Source organism: Schistocerca cancellata, chromosome 8 (assembly GCF_023864275.1).
Source record: "Schistocerca cancellata isolate TAMUIC-IGC-003103 chromosome 8, iqSchCanc2.1, whole genome shotgun sequence".
NCBI classification, from domain to species: Eukaryota; Metazoa; Arthropoda; class Insecta; order Orthoptera; family Acrididae; genus Schistocerca; species Schistocerca cancellata.
Window position 1 is genome coordinate 12,329,742 of NC_064633.1, and position 17,376 is coordinate 12,347,117.

At 41.2% G+C, this 17,376-nt stretch overlaps 1 protein-coding gene across 1 annotated transcript in view; it reads left to right on the top strand.

Annotated features, from left to right (window-relative positions):
- LOC126094966 (odorant receptor Or2-like) overlaps nt 1-17,376 on the top strand; it is a 210,509-nt gene that overhangs the window by 172,079 nt on the left and 21,054 nt on the right. The window contains exons 4-5 of the mRNA XM_049909620.1: nt 8,625-8,724; nt 8,866-8,970. Of these exons, the coding sequence (XP_049765577.1) occupies nt 8,625-8,724; nt 8,866-8,970 (205 nt within the window). The remainder of the gene's footprint in view (nt 1-8,624; nt 8,725-8,865; nt 8,971-17,376) is intronic.

The window sequence follows — 17,376 nt, forward strand, 5'->3', positions numbered from 1 at the left end:
AACGGCAAGGCCACACCGGCCGGCGCTATATTCTGTGTCTTCCTGTACGTTAGGTCAGAGACTAGCAACAGCCTTACTGGGGAATAACCGTCCTATCCACAGGCTGCCGTTAACATCACTACACGAGCGGCCGAGTTTGTAGTATTGCTGTGATCTAGGTGCATGGACTGTCGATCGATGGCACTGCATTGTGTTCAGTAACTGCTGCGATTCTGCACTACACCAAATAGCCATCGTTGGCAAGAGTGATCGCGGCTCGATTTTGAGAGGCTAAGCAGTTTTACTTCTGTCGTCATGGAATAAGAGGCCGTCTTGTGTGCCTTTAGATGATTGTTGGTAGTGATTGAGGGAACCCTGACGGCATAAAGGCACGTCCCAGGTATGCTGAATCCTCAAGCTTTATCCCTCATGCGACGGAATTCTGTTGTTATTCTTCAACACAGCAATGCTCCTCCACGCATAGCACGTGTGTCTATCAATTAACAGCGTGAAGATGAGGTACTCCCATTGGCAGCAAGATCCCCAGGTCTGCCCCCGAGGGGTCATATGTCGGACCGGCTCGCATGCAATTCCGATTCATTGCCAGTATACAGCATATGCAGGACAACTTAACAACAGTTGTGGGCCACCTCGCCTCGGGCATTCGGGAGGACGACGGTTCAATCCCGCGTCCACTCATCCTGATTAAGGTTTTCTGTGATTTCCCTAAATCGCTCCAGGCAAATGCCGGGATGGTTCCTTTGAAAGGGCACGGCCGAATTCCTTCCCCGTCCTTCCCTAATCCGATGAGACCGATGACCTTGCTGTGTAGTCTCCTTCCCCAAACAACCCAACCAACCAACTCGCCTCATGAAAGGATACAACGCAAAGGAGTTCACATATCCAGGCCGTATGGGGTGCCATATTGGTAAGTTGGCTCGCCCTGCAAAGTTATTTCTACTTTTGACTCGATTTTGTCACCGTTGAAATAATGTCACATTTACTCCAAAACCTTGAAGTTTCATTTCGTTTCTTAAAGGCCTTTGTATGCTTCCCTTTTTTTTTTTTCTCAGGCAGCGTGTTGCAAAGCAGAACAAATTCATGGAACAAAGCGAAACCAACCACCTGAAAGTAACGGACTGTGACGGGTGACCAGCTACTATCTGACAGACAACATTGGTTTGTCAGCGACGAAGTTAGGTGACGCATTAGCAGCAGACAATAGCCTGGTTTCCAGACGGCGACTAGACACCAGAATGGAAAACTGATAATACAAATAGCGCCGCGTGGAGAGTAGTGAATTAAACAAAATTTTTCCAAAATGCTATTTTTGTGGCCTTCACTACGTAACTAGTCTGCTGAGGTCCCCAAGCTCTCCATCCAGTGCACTAATTTTCTTTCCTCCATATCCAAATGGTCTATTATTAGATGCCACAGGATATGTTCTGTCAATAGTTGCCTTATGATAGTCAGGTTGTGCAACAAATTTCTCTTTCCCCAATTCAGTTGAGTATGGCCTCACTAGTTACTCGAACTATCACTCTAATCCTCACTATTCGCGTGTAATACGCTATTTCAAAAGCTTCTTTGCTCTTCTTGTCTGAAATGTTTGTCAATGTGTGTTGCTTGCTTTTGACAGTAAGCATATCACGTCTAACTCGACCACACTGAGTTATTGTGCTGACAAGATACAAAAACTCCTCTGTTAGTACATCTTTCTCATTTCTTAATTCAGTTTCCTCAGGATCGCCTCATTTATTTTGTCTACATTCCCCTACCTTTGGTCTACATTTGGTGATTTACCTCTTATACCTCTTTTTAAGACTGTCTATTTCTGCCAACCGCTCTTTGAAGCACTTTGCCCTTTCTGATAGAAAACTTAAGGTTTATATTACTTCTTCCTGAATTCTTCATCTCACACCCTTCGCAACTGCTGCTTTTCTCCCATGCCCCGTGCATTATAACGGAAGTCTGGTTTCTGTGCCAGTTGCAGATAATTCTCGCAATGTCGTATATCCCACGTCGTTTTCTTTTATTTTCTCATCCGTTTCAGTGATGATGTTTTCAAGTTCAATGCACTCATAAAAGATTTTAGACCCCTCTGTTGTGCAGCCAATCAGTGAGACGCGCCTGGAAGTGTGTGCACTGACACAAACATGGCCCAGCCAAATACCTCTCACTCTAAAGAGCGCTGGTAGTAATTAATTTGGATGAGTGTAGTAGTTTCAGTTCCTGTCGCGGTCTAGGGGTAGCGTCTTTGATCTGTAAGCAAAACATTCTTGTTCCCAGGTTCGACTTCAGCTTTTGCTTAAATTTGAGTATCAACTGTGTACAACAGAGGCTGAGAACTTCTGGCGTAAGATGACACCCTTGTTCTGGCAACGGCATTATCAGTTTGAAACGTCCCCTTTGAACAATTGTACACGACTGTGGTTAAACTGACACACAATGTTTTTAGCGCAACGCAATCTGACTATCAAAGATCCCTGCAAAAGAATGGCCCTGACTAACATTAAACTATACCTTTCAGAAATCACTTCCCTCACAAAAATCTTCATTACTCGAACTACTGCAATACAGCGAGCGCCACTACTGCCAGCTAAATAAAAGGTTCAAACTACGGAAGGCACTAACTACTGATAGGGATAGTTAGCAAATGAAAGATATTAATAGAGAACAAACAATGTATTTACCTTAATAGTCATAATATATATAGCAGTTCATGACAAATTACAAAACTCCGGAATCTCTCTCCCCACATCTACCACTGCTGGTGGCTCACCTCCAACTGCGCAACGCTATGCGCTGTTCACATCCAGCTGCCGCTGCCCAACACTACAATGGCAGATAACAATGCAAACTAGCCACAGGCTGCACACAGCACAGCCAGTGATTTTCATATAGAGCGCTACGTAACGTTGCCAATAAGAAAACATAAACAGCCTACTTACAAGTTAACTCGGACACGCTGAAAGAGACGAAGGCCATCCTCTTACCTTCGGAGTGGAAAGGTGGAAGAATCAGCAATTATCAATGGCATGAGGATGCAGACGGCAATGGAAACTACTGCATTAAAATCACTTAATGTGTCTACTCACTACGTATGTCCTGTAATTGTAAAAGTGTCATCCTCATCTCGCCAATGCCTAAAGATTTTGAATTAGTCCCTTCCCCCACAGTGGGAGGAGTTGGGTGGGGAAGGGGGGAGGTGGGGTGCGAGGGGAGGCGTGAGAAGAAGGTTCAATAACCAATGAAAGGATAATATTGTACGAGTCCAAGTGTCGAATGTCAGATGTTTGAATGTGGTGGGGAAGCGTGGAAACCTGGAAAGACCAATGCAGAGTTCCAATCTAGAGACTGAGGAGGTCAGTGAAGTGACATAGAAAAACGGTAACGATTTATGGCCAGAAAATATTGAGTAATGTCAAAAGCAGCTACAACTGGTGCAGGACCCGTTATGAACGCGATGGTAGCGTAGAGAGTGAATTACTTTGAACCATTCACGGATGGGATTAATATCATCATAATCGAAAGGTAAGCAACATCAACAACAATAACTGAAGTTTACATGTCGATATCTCAACCACAAGATGAAGAGACTGAGCAAGTTGATGAGGATTCTGAACGTGTAATTCACTATATAAAGGGGGATGAATATCTACTAATTATGACTGATTGCAACACTGTTGTAGGTGATGGAACAGAAGGCAGCTGTACGGGGATTTGGTAGTTGAAATTAGAGAAGAGAGAGACTACTAGCGCTCAGCAGTATGCCTCATGTGGAAATGGGATATACACTGTTCATAATAAGCGGAGGAGGTGGAAGTCGCTTGGGAAACACCTAGAGCTACAGGAAGCTGCCAGCTGGTCTACATCATTGTGAGACAAAGGTACCGAAATCAGATACTGCATTGTAAGATGCGCCCTGGACCAGATAGAGCCTCCAATTACAATTTAATAGTGATGAGAAGGCCGGCGTATAGGAAACAATTTGGGAAGAATCAATATGGGAGAAATTGGGATTCTAAAGTAGAGGAATGATGACGTACGACTGGAGTTCACTAATTCTGTAGATACTGCGATAATTACAACCGCAGCTTAGCTTTACGGGAGTGGCTATCTCTAACCTGGAGAGACAAATGTATGTGTAAGGAAAATAACTTCGAAGAAACTTTGGATGACAGAAAAGCACAAAAATGCAGCAATGAACGGCACTTAGGAACGATATAAACAGGAAGTGTAGATAAGCCAAGGTGACGTGACTGAATGAAAAACGTGAAGAAAAGAGAAACAGTCGACGGAAGGACAGACTCAGCTTATAGGAAAGCCAAAGCCACCTCTGGTGAAATGAAAAGTAAAGGATTCAACACTAACAATAAGTGTTGAAGAATTCCACTGTTAAATGCAGAGAAGAGAACGGAGAGTTGGAAGCAGTACATTGAAGACCTTTTAGGTGCGGGGGTGGGTGGGGAGGAACAGTCTGAGAAAGAAATGGGAGTATATATGGAAGACACTGTCGACTCGGTATTAAATGAAGAGATTAACAAAGGTTGTGAAGTATTGCTATGAAATAATGCCGAAGATATAGATACAATACCTCCTATACGTCTGAAGTGAGTGTGCGAGGTGGCAACCATACGGCTATTGAAGTTCGTTTGAAGAAGACATGTACCATGAGACTTTTAGGAAAAATATCATCCATGCAATCCCGAAGAGAGCAACTAGGATACGTGCGAAAGCTGTAGTACGGCCAGCTCAGCAGCTCATTCATCAAAGTTGCTGTCAAGAATAATGTACAGAAGAATGAAGAAAGTGAAGATCTTCTGGATGACGATCAGTTTCGTTTTAGGAAAGCTATAGGCACCAGAAAGGCATTTTTACGTTGCGCTTGATAACGGAAGCAAGACTGAAGAAAAAGCAAGATGCCTTGATAAGATTTTGCGACCTAGAAAAAACGTTAGACAGTGAAAAATGGAGCAAGATATTCGAAATTTTTTAGAAATATAAGTGTAAACTATAGGGAAAGATATGTAATATACAATATGTATAAAGACAAACATGGAACAGTAATAGTAATAATAATAACAATAATAATAACGGAAGACAAAGAACGAAGTGCTTGGAAGCAAAAGGGTATAGGACCAGGAGCCAGCATTTTCCCCCATTGTTTAATCTCTAATTCTAAAAGCTGTAATAGAAATAAAAAAAACGTTTGGAGAATGGGATTAAAATTCAGGGTGCCAGAATATAAAAAAAAACACTGACAAAGCACTGCTACACACAGTGAAAGCGAAAAAAGTACTACAGGACATACCGAACTGAACCGTGCGTGGCTCTCAGTCATGCCATTTATTGTTTTTATGGTTCTGTCGCTTCGTTTTTCTTTTAATTCGATTTACTGACGTCACTAGGTTGCTACTTTGCTTGCCCGTGTGTGGCAGCAGCAGCGCTTATCGATGCGTGCACTGTCGCACTGTGTCTGGAACGACCGCTAGTATTTCCGGGTCGTTGTGTGTCGGGACTTCAGTCGGGGACGGAGCGCCAGGGAGGTGCGTACAGCCAGTGCTCGCCGACCCCTGGCGACACACATCGTCTGTCCGAAGGAAGGAGTTTGGAACGGGAACGACAGCTGGTTTGTCGTTCGGTTGGTCGTCTCATCTGGCGACGTGTATTTGGTCTTTTGACCGTTTCTCGGCCTCGTCAGTTGGTCATCTTGCAGGACGTGTATCGGTTCCTTCCTCGTGCAGAGATGTCGTCGCCGATGGGGAGGAGTTACCTCTGCATGGGTGGGTTCGAGCCAGTGGGCCCGGGTCGCCGTGTCTCCGAGTTCCGAACGGACATCGAGTTGAGGCTGGTTGGAGCTGCAGTCAGCTTCGGACAGCCAAGACTCGCCCGACCGTTGCCGACACACGTAACTTCAGTGGGAACGACCTGGGCTGGTCGTTCGGTTGGTCGTCTCATCGGACGACGTGTATTTGGTCGCCGACCGCTTGTGGAAACTCTCTGTGTGTCGAATGGACCGTCCTCGTTGTTCCACAGTGATTGCTTTTACGATAGTTCGAGTCCTTGTGGAAGTGTGTTTACGTGGAACTGTGTATAGCTTCTGTGATTTCCACTGAGCAGATGAATGCTGTCTGCGTACTGGAGTAGGCAGTTGGTCGCTTGCGACAGACGGAATTGATAAGTTGGTTGATTCTTCAGGCATCACTAGGTCGTGTTTCCACCAGATTATTTAGTGTTACGCTTGGCTGCCGGTCTCAAATGAACTGTTGTTAGAGTTTCTTCCCCAGGCCGACCACTGGGGCACTTTTGAGCACCACTGTTTGTTGTTTGTAACTGGCATTTTCTTTGGTCGCAGGTACCACATATTAATTTTGTCTGTTCTATGTTTAGTATATGGCTTTCAGCCAAATCTAATGTGAAGTATCTTAAGATTAGGCCTTCAGCCGTATTTAATTTAAAATTTTTGTTTGCTTTGTATTTAAGCCTTCAACCGCGTTTGTTTTAAAATTTGTGGCGTTCAGCCGTAATATGTAAATCCCTGTCCGTAAAGTTTCTCTTTCATTATCTTGAATTCTTAAAATGGCCTTCAGCCGTTCTGTGTCAATGCTTATCTTAAGGTTTGTCTTTAATTTTTTAAATAATTGTTTGGGCCTTCATCCATCAAGATATTTCCAGTCTTCTTAAGATGGTTTTCTGTTATACTGTGTAAATGCTTGTCTTTAAGGTTCCCCTTTATTAGGCTGAAATATTGTTGGCCTTTCAGCCGAGGAATTAATTTAAATTTTCCTTAATATGGCCTTTAGCCGAAATTTTTAAATGCTCGCCTTTTAAAGAATTTTCCTCTGCTGATCTGAAATATTATTTGGGCCTTTAGACGAGAAGATATTTTATTTTACTTAAGGCCTACAGCCGTTTGTCTGAATCATTGTGTTTTAAAAGTAATTATTTAAACTTTATTATTGAAAAGTCATTTGGGCCCTCAGCCGTGAATTGATCCTTGTTATTTTAAAGAGAAAACTGTGCATTGTGTTTTGGAGGAATAAAGTTGTGTGTTCTTGTGTAAGTAACAGTAACTGATCTTGGCCCCTTTCTACAACCTGATACGCTCTGTCCTACGAAACCGTATTTCAAGAACGAAATGGACATTCCAATGCAGAACGTGGACTGATGGTAAAGCAAAAAAAAAAAAAAAAAAAAAAAAAAAAAAAAAAAAAAAACAGTGATGAGGAGTAACAAAAATGAAATTAATAATAAAATTAACATCATATTTGGAAACCACAAAGTAAACGAAGTTATGAAATGCGGTTACGTTGGAAGCAAAATGCGTTCGGCGGACGAAGTAAAGACGTCATAGAAAGCAGACTAGCACAGTAAAAGACGGTCAAAACAAGTCTACTAGTTTCAAACATAGCCGAAGAAGAATTTTCGATCAGTGTTAGTGTGGGCCAAAGAATTTTATGGAAGTGAATCGTGGGCTGTGGAGGACGCTGAGAAGAAGAGAATACAAGATTTTGAGGTGTGGTGATAGCAGGATGCGGAAAACTAGATGGACTGATAAGACAAAAAATCTCGAGGTTCACCGCAGATTCGGCGAAGGTACAAACATACGTGTAAACGCTGACAAGAAGAAGGAACAGGAGGATGAGACATATGTTAAGTCAAGAGGGAGGCGTACAGGGTAAAGCTGTAGATTGTGACTGGATTAATTCCGACAAGTAACTGACGGCTTTCAGAATGAGATTCACACTCTGCAGCGGAGTGTGCGCTGATATGAAAATTTCTGGCAGATTAAAATTGTGTACCGAATGTTTCATTAGAGGAACCTCTCTTCTGGATCATAATATGACCACGGACTTTAGTCTTCGTAAGACAGTGGTCTACCAATAGAACCATCCGAAGAAACTTCATAGCCGGAAGCATAGCCCCAATTTTTCCTCATCTCCCAGATAGATATTACCGGTGTTTAAATGACTGGGGTGGAATCTGAGAAGAGCATAGTGATAATCGTTATCCAGCCACGAAAATTACGTGGTTCTTCTAGATTATTCGAGACGAATTCCAAGATGGTTCTTTTGAAACGAAAGTATCTGTTACCGTTTCCGTTCTCGACCCAACGGATCTTACGTTTTGTCAATCTTAAATCACAATTTACGCCGTTCCTACGTCACGCTGTAGCCTTTTTCAAGTTTATGAAATTAGACAAGGGGTTTTCCTTCATACCCTGATTGATTAGCAAAGTATTCTCGAGGATTTATAATCTGAAAAACACTATTCTGTTAGCACTGTTGGTATTTATATTTATTACTCTTATTAATGCGGGAACGATTTAAGTAATGTGTTTCACATGGTTGCACAGGCTTTCATAAATACAGAACTGATTACATCTCTGAAAAATAAATGCATGCTGGTACTGTAATTAAAAGTTATACAGCGATTACCGATTACCGGAGTATAGTGTAATAAACTGTTACAAAATACACGAAATTGCTTTAAAGATAAACTACCTTTGTGGGGCGATAATTTTATCTTACCGTAGAGTAAGTGGTGTTATCCTATTGTTTAGGCAAATGATTGTTATACTTACATGTGTGTTTGTATACTGTACCTTCTTTACTTAACCTTTTGTTTTAATTCTTTTGCAGGTTAGTAGGCGACTTGGAGGGCTTAGCAAATATTGTTATTCTTTCCCAATTCATGGGAGCCACTATTATCATCTGTGTGACGTTATTCGTAATTACAACCGTAAGTGCTCTCATTTTCTTGTAGGTGTAGATACTGTATCATTTACATAGCGATCATGTAGAGGTGCAAACACAACAGCAACCTTTCTAACTTTATTTTGTTCTTACTATGATTATGTATTGTAAATTTCTGACTGTGCAGAGCAAACAACACTTCGCTGCCCTGGTGAAACTAGACGGGTACCTTGTGGTGGTCGTGTACGAAATATTCATGTACTGCTGGTTCGGTGACGATATTATGTACCAGGTAGAACTGCTCATTTACTTTTTGTCGCATTTATGTGTTTGGACTTACTGACGAGATATGATGATAGTTTGAGCAAATTTTGGCGATCAGTTTGGCGTCTTATAATGTTTACTCATAACTCCTCAATCTGAACAGCTACAAAAAGTTTCCTTTTTATCCCATATCATGGGAAACTCTTGTCATTCGTCGCAAATTCTAAGAATAGTATTGGACGACGTAACTATTTTACTGAAAGAGCTTATCAGTTTGTCTCTGAACAATGACTTTACTCTGCTTCCGGTGTGCACCCACTGTAACCGTTGAATTTTTACTGGAAACAAAATTTAAAATCAAGAAAACAACAAACACGCTGAATCTTAAATGGAGGTTGAAGTATGCACTGCTAACTGAGATAAAAGTGCATTTTTCTCCTCTTTCCCTCATGACGTAATCAGTGTGTTTGATATGATTTAATACTGGCAATCGTTGGTACATTACGGAGGCTTGTGTTATCTATGGTCTTACTGAACACAGTCGTATGCAGGAAACAATGAAAAAACTCAGCTACATCAATTATCTTTTCGGCAAGTGTGAGCTCCTACTAAAAATACAGGAAGAAAATATTTGGCTATAAATGAGCACTTTATTAAACGAAATTACTGCAACGAAAACTTGTTGCAACAGATAAAATGTGCCGAAGAGAGACGAGTTGCAGAATATCACAGAATATTTTTCACTCGTAACTAAAGAACGCACCAACTGTGATAACAATGTAACGACTGACACAGAAAATGTTGCGCAGAAAATTTTTCATCACTAATGTAAAAATAAGCGTTATCTTTCAATTATCTAGGCTTAGTTCAGATGTGTATATCTTCCATGAGTCATATTTCCGACATCTCTGTGATGTAAAAGTGGAAATGTAATAAACTTTAAATGTAAATACTACTACAATGTAAGCTCTTATACAGCTGAGATTTTGTTACGCACATTGACAATTTCTAACTCTTTCTGTTTGGAAATTCATTTGCAGAGAACGTAAGCATCCGCAAATTTTTCCCTGGGATCGGCGTGGGAGGTTCAAAGACAAAAAATTGGCCATTTTTTTAAAAATAAATAAGCTGGTCAGTTGTCGAAACTTGTATTTCAATAGGAACTAAATTTTATACTTGACACAAGAAACTTATTATATGATAGGCAGTTGATGGTTATCCAGATGTGAATAAGGACTGTGCTACAAGTCATGGGGGGGCACCCCCCCCCCTCTTCCCATCCCATCCTTTGTGGACGCCCATGACGGTACAGAATGTTTGTCGTGTGAAACGAAGTTGAATTTGTATTTAAAGTGGTTTGACATTGGGATACATTAGTATACCAGTAGTGCTGGCATGATATTCAAAAATGGAAGATGGCTCTGGTGAGAAATTCTAAATGCTTGTTCGTGCTGGTGGGAAATTCATATTTACTACAGGAAATTACTGGCAGTATATTTTTAAATATCCCGTGAAACTGTCAGTCACGGACCATTGTCTTATTAGCAATTAAAATGAGACAGACAGTACCAGCCCAGGTTTGTACCATGCAATAAATTGAAACTTTCCAGTATTCACTGGCCATTAAAACGAAACACCCTATCCCCAGTTTTATTCACCACATCTCCCATTTCTCAAGGAGAACGGTTCAACCATCGAACCACACTTGCTGCAAGGCACAATCGACGTAAAAATTAACGATTTCTATGTCAAAAAGTGCAGAAAATGTAAGCACAGACACTGCTCAAAGCAGTTTTATAACTATGTCTAATCAGTAATACTTCGGAGTTCCACCTAGGCGTAAATAATGCTATGTTACTGGCAGTACAAAACTGATGTATTATTTATCAAAAATATGTAAGCAAACACACAAGGTTATGTCAATATTATTAACATCTGTAAGTTGTACTAGTGTTCTAGGAAACACATATTCGCTAAACTAATGGTTCAGACCCTGCAAGAGTGCTATTCAAGTGTAACTTACACTTGACGCCTAAAACATCACTTTGTACTCTCAAATTAGACGCAATACCCTTATTTACATCTATAAATTGTTTCAAGCAGGATAACATTCTTGCAGCTGACAATGCAATAATATTTGACAGTTCATCCAAACCTAAATGAGACTGTGTAGAACAAATACCGACAGATCATGTACCATTTTAGCTGGAAGGAAGGTAATGCATCAAGAAAACGATAATAAGCGTTACTGAATAAATAATGTAATTTTGTTTCCTTTCCTTCTGGACTTGTGTGGTAGCATCTCTAGGCATTTTTTATGATCATTTAGCACAACAAACCATAACACATGTGGGGCAGTTTGACGAGATCATCAGTGCAATGAACCGCTGAAACTACACACATTCTTAATACACAAGTTTAATTTCATAACGTTCCAGTTACGAAATGTAAACAAAATAGATTCAAATGGCTCTGAGCACTATGCGACTTAACTTCTGAGGTCATCAGTCGCCTAGAACTTAGAACTAATTACACCTAACTAACCTAAGGACATCACACACATCCATGCCCGAGGCAGGATTCGAACTTGCGACCGTAGTGGTCATGCGGTTTTGACTGAAGCGCCGAGAACCGCACGGCCACACCGGCTGGCTAAATGTAAACATCATATGCTCGAAGAAAGATATGGAAATGGTCCACAAAGAGGGAAAAGTTCAACAGCTTGAAAAGGCGACATTTCAACCATAGTACAATTGTTTACCATATTACATAATTCTTCTAAATGCTAAACTCATGTAGGGTCTGTATCACAATACGCAAGACTAACTACTGATCTCTGATCACATGCGACATTAAGGTATTTGCACCAAGACAAAATGTTTACATTATTAAAAAAACCTCAAAGTTTAGAGTTTAAAACACACGACACTATTCTCATAATTTAACTCTTCCACACGATTAAAGAAAAAAAAAGAATGAATAAGTGACACCACGAAGGAATTGTCCGAATGGGGGTAAACAGACAGATATTGTGTAAACGTAAAGACAAACAAATGTTTACAATTTAAGAAAAACTGGATGCTTTATTCAAGAGAAAAAACTACGCAAATTGAGCAACCCAATAACGGATTGATTCACATCCAGCCCTTACGCAAGCAGTCATTCGGCTTGACGTTGATTGATAGCATTGCTGGATGTCATCCGGAGGGTTATAGTGTCAAATTATGTCGAGCTGCCATGTTAGACCGTCAAAATACCGAGACAGTTAGAGGTGTCCAGCCCATAATGCTCGAAATTGGAGAGATAACCGGTGACCGAGGTGGTCAGCGTAAGGTTTGGCAAGCACGAAGACAAGTAGTACAATCTATGGCCCTGTGCCGGTGGGCACAATCTTGCTGAAATGTAGGCTCAGAATGGCTTGCGATGGAGGGCAATAAAACGACGTAGAATGTATTGCTATACAGTAAGGGTGCTGCGGACAACAACCAAAGGGGTACTGCTACGAAGAGAAATGACCACCACTCCGGTTAACAGCCCATATTTTAGACAAAACGCTTCTCGAGACACATCTTCGCTGGTCTTCAGGGCTCATTTCGAAACGGGACTCATCACTGAAGACATTCTACTCCAATTAACGACATTCCATGCCGAAGACTTGTCTGGTGACGCCTCAGACTGTGGTGGGAAACCAGTATGGCTGTCGCTTGCTATACAGACTGGCAAGCAGGAATGACGGTCATTGCTTTTCACAGCAGGACCATATGCACTGTCATACACAGCTCCCTTACAGCACAGCAGTACATCGATGATTCTGTGTACCTCGCTTTGTTGCCCTTCAATGCAAGTCACCCTGGACTTACATTTCTGGAAAAGAACACCCGCCCTCACAAGGATAGAGTTTTCTACTGGTTGTCTTCCTGCTTGTGAAATCACACCAAGGTCAGAAAGGTCGCCGGACCTGTCCCCCAAATGACAACGTGTCGAGCATTATGGGCAGGGCCCGCGAACCATCTAGGGATTTAGACAATCTAATGCGCCAATTGGACATAATTTGACACGATGGCTCTCAGGATGACATCCAACAACTCTGCCAATCAATGGCAATCCGAATAACGGCTTGCACGAGGGACAGAGTTTGACCATTGCGTTATTGAATTGTTAGGTTTCTGAATCTTTTCTCTTGAATAAATCAACCAAATTTTCTTAAATTGGAATCATTTGTTTTGTGCAGATGTACATCATATATACAGAATTCCGTCCCATTTATCTTAAAGAGTCTCTTAGAGGCAAAGCTCTATTTCTTGACAACCATATTTCGACGTAGTACCACAGTTATTTACGAAAATAACTAAAGATTTGCTTCATAATGTTACAAAACAGACATGGCACTACAGCTCATCTAACGTACATCGTCAAGCGTACTCGTAACGTAAATAATTAGATTACTGTACCAAATTTTAACCAAAAGTTGTGTGAATATTGTATCAAATTACGACAAGAACTTCCTCTACGACAGTAAAAAACACACACCGTTCGATTATTGACGCTAGCGGTCTAATATAAATGTTAAGCTGCATTTGGCAATGAGCATACTTCAGTTGTTGTGCTAGGTGGTCATAATTAAACTGATGGTGTTCCACGTTTTGCAGTACATGCTATATACATCACAGGATGCTGAATCTTTGTAGGATAGTTCATTAACTGATGCACTCACAGACTGTGCTGAAAAAAATAATAGTTCTACATCCTGCCACCACTTGAAAATATGGCGCCATAGGTTCAAATGCTTCCCCCCCCCCCCTCCCCCCATGAACTGTGGATCTGGCCGTTGGTGGGAGGCATGCGGTCCTCAGCGACATAGATATCCGTAGCGCAGGTGCTACCACAAAGGAGAGGTATTTCTTGAGAGGCCAGATAAACATGTGGTTCCTGAAGAGGGGCAGCAGCCTTTTCAGTGGTTGCAGGGGCAACAGTCGGGATGACTGACAGATCTGGTCTTGTAACACTAACCAAACCGACTTTGCTGTGATGGTACTGCAAACGGCTGAAAGCAAGGGGAAACTACAGACGTAATTTTCCCCGAGGGCATGCAGATTTACTGTACGGTTAAATGATGAAGGCGCCCTCTTGGGTATAATATTCCGGAGGTAAAATAGTCCCCCATTCGGATCTCCGGGCAGGGGCTACTCAGGTGGACGTCGTTATCAGAAGAAAGAAAACTGGCGTTCTACGGATCGGAGCGTGGAATGTCACATCCCTTATTCGGGTTGGTAGGTTAGAAAACTTAAAAAGGGAAATAGATAGGTTAAAGTTAGATATAGTGGGCATTAGTGACGTTCGGTGGCAGGAGGAACAAGACTTCTGGTCAGGTGAATAAAGGGTTGTAAATACAAAATGAAATAGGGGTAATGCAGGAGTAGGTTTAATAATGAGTAAAAAATAGGAACACTGGTAAGCTACTACGAACAGCATAGTGAATGTATTATTGTAGCCAAGATGGACACGAAGCCCACGCCTACCACAGTAGTACAAATTTATATGCAAACTAGCTCCGGAGATGACGAAGAGACTGAAGAAATGTACAATGAGATAAAAGAAATTATTCAGATACTGAAGGGAGACAAAATTTTAATAGTCATTGGGGACTGGAATTCGATAGTAGGAAAAGCAAGAGAAGGAAAGGTAGTGGTAAATATGGAATGGAGGCAAGGAATGGAAGAGGAAGTCGCCTGGTAGTCTTTCGCACAGAGCATAACATAATTGTAGCTAACATTTGATTTAAGAATCATGAAAGAAGGTTATGTACGTGGAAGAGACCTGGAGACAAGGAATGTTTCAGATATATTACATAATGGTAAGACAGAGATTTAGGAAAAAGGTTTTAAACTGTAAGACATTTCCAGGGGCAGATGTGGACTCAGACCACAATGTGTTGGTTATAAGCTGAAGAAACTGCAAGAGGTGGGAATTTAAGGAGATGGGACCTAGATAAACTGAAAGAACCAGAGGTTGTAGAGGGTTTCAGAGAGAGCATTATGGAACATTTGACAAATAGGGGGAAAAATGGGTAGCTTTGAGAGATGAAATAGTAAAGGCAACAGAGGATCAAGTAGGTAAAAAGGCAAGGGCTAGTAGAAATCCTTGGGAAACAGAAGAGATACTGAATTTAATTGATTAAAGGAGAAAATATAAAAGTGCACTAAATGAAGTAGGCAAAAAGGAGTACAAACGTCTCAAATATGAGATCGACAGGAAGTGCGAAATGTCTGAGCGGGGATGGCTAGAGGACAAATGTAAGCATTTAGAGGCGTATATCGTTAGGGGTAAGGTAGACACGGCCTACAGGAAAAATCAAAGAGACCTTTGGAGAAAAGAGAACCACCTGTATGAATATCAAGAGCTCAAATGGAAAACCAGTTCCACGCAAAGAAGGGAACGCAGAAAGGTGGAAGGAATATATAGACGGTTTATACAAGGGCGATATTCTTGAGGGAAATATTATGAAAATGGAAAAGGCCATAGATGAAGAAGAAATAGGGGATGTGATACTGCATGAAGAGTTTGACAGTGAGTGAAAGACCTAAGTCGAAACAAGGCCCTGGGATTAGACAAGTTTCCGTTAGAATTACTGATAGCAACGGGAGAGCCAGCTCTGACAAAACTCTTCCATCTGGTGAGCAACACGTATGAGACAGGCGAAATACCTTCAGGCTTCAAGAAGAATATAATAATTCTAATACCAAATAAAGCAAGTGTTGACAGGTGTGAAAATTACTGAATTATCAGTTTAATAAATCACGGGTGCAGAATACTAACACGAACACTTTACACATGAATGGAAAAACTGGTAGAAGTCGACCTCGGGGAGGTCAGATTGGGTTCTGTAGAAATGTTGGAACACTTGTGGTAATACTGACCCCCACCATTTATCTTAGGAGATAGATTAAGAAAAAACAAACCTACGTTTCTAGCATTTGTAGACTTAGATAAAGCTTTTGACAATGTTGACTGGAATAATCTCTTTCAAATTCTGAAGGTGGCAAGGGTAAAATACAGGGTGCGAAAGGCTATTTGCAATTTGTACAGAAACCAGATGGCAGTCATACCAGTCGAGCGGCATGAAAGAGTAGCAGTGGTTGGGAAGGGAGTGAGACAGGGTTGTAGCCTCTCCCCGATATTATTCACTCTGTATATTGAGCAAGCAGTAAAGGAAACAAAGGAAAATTCGGAGTAGTAATTGAAATCAATGGAGAAGAAATAAAAACTTTGAGGTTTGCCTATGATATTGTAATTCTGTCAGGGAGACAGCAAAGGAGATGGAAGACCAGTTGAACGGAATGGACAGTCTTGAAAGGAGGATATAAGATGAACATCAACAAAAGGAAAACGAGGGTAATGAAGTGTAGTCGAAGTAAATCAGGTGATTCTGTGGGAATTAGGTTACGAAATTAGACAATGAAAGTAGCAGACTGATGATGGTCGAAGTAGAGAGGATGTAAATTGCAGACTGTCAATGGCAAGGTAAGCGTCTCTGAAGAAGAGTTATTTGTTAACGCTGAGTATAGACTTGAGTGCCAGGAAGTCTTTTTCGAATGTATTTGTACGGAGTGTAGCCCTGTATGGAAGTGAAATATGGACGATAAATAGTTTAAACAAGAAGTGAATAGAAGCTTTCGAAATGTGATGCTGCAGAAGAATGCTGAATATTAGATGGGTAGATCGCTTAGTTAATGAGGAGGTACTGAATAGAATTGGGGAGAAGAGAAATTTATGGCACAACTTGTATAGAAGAAGGGATCGGTTGATAGGACAAGTTCTGAGGCATCAAGGGCTCACCAATTTAGTATTGGAGGACAGTTTGGAGGGTAAAAATTGTAGTGTAAGATCAAGAGATGAATACACTAAGCAGATTCAGGAGGATTTAGGTTGCAGTAGATAATTGAAGATGAAAAGCTTGCTCTGGATAGAGTAGCATGGAGAGCTGCAGGACTGAAGGCCACAACAACAACAGGTTCAAATGTTTAAATGTGTATGAATTCCTAAGGGACCAAACTGCTCATCGGTCCCTAGACTTATGCACTACTTAAAGTGGCGTAAACTAAATTATGCTAAGAACAATACACACACACACACACACACACACAGACACACACACACACACACACACTCACACACATGTCCGAGGGAGGACTCGAAAGGACGGTGGGAGGGCTGCCATAGGGAGACAGATTGTGGTGTGCATGCAGGAAAAGGGAGAAACAATCAAACACAAGGTAACGGTGGGAATGGCATACTATTAAATAAATGTAGACTCCAAAATTATTTTCTGAAACTTCAAAGTCTCACCTTTCATCTAAAACATCATTTTTTTAAACTGATAGTTTAAACTTTTGTAAAAATAGTAGGAACTGAACCTTTAGAGTGCACCTAAAAT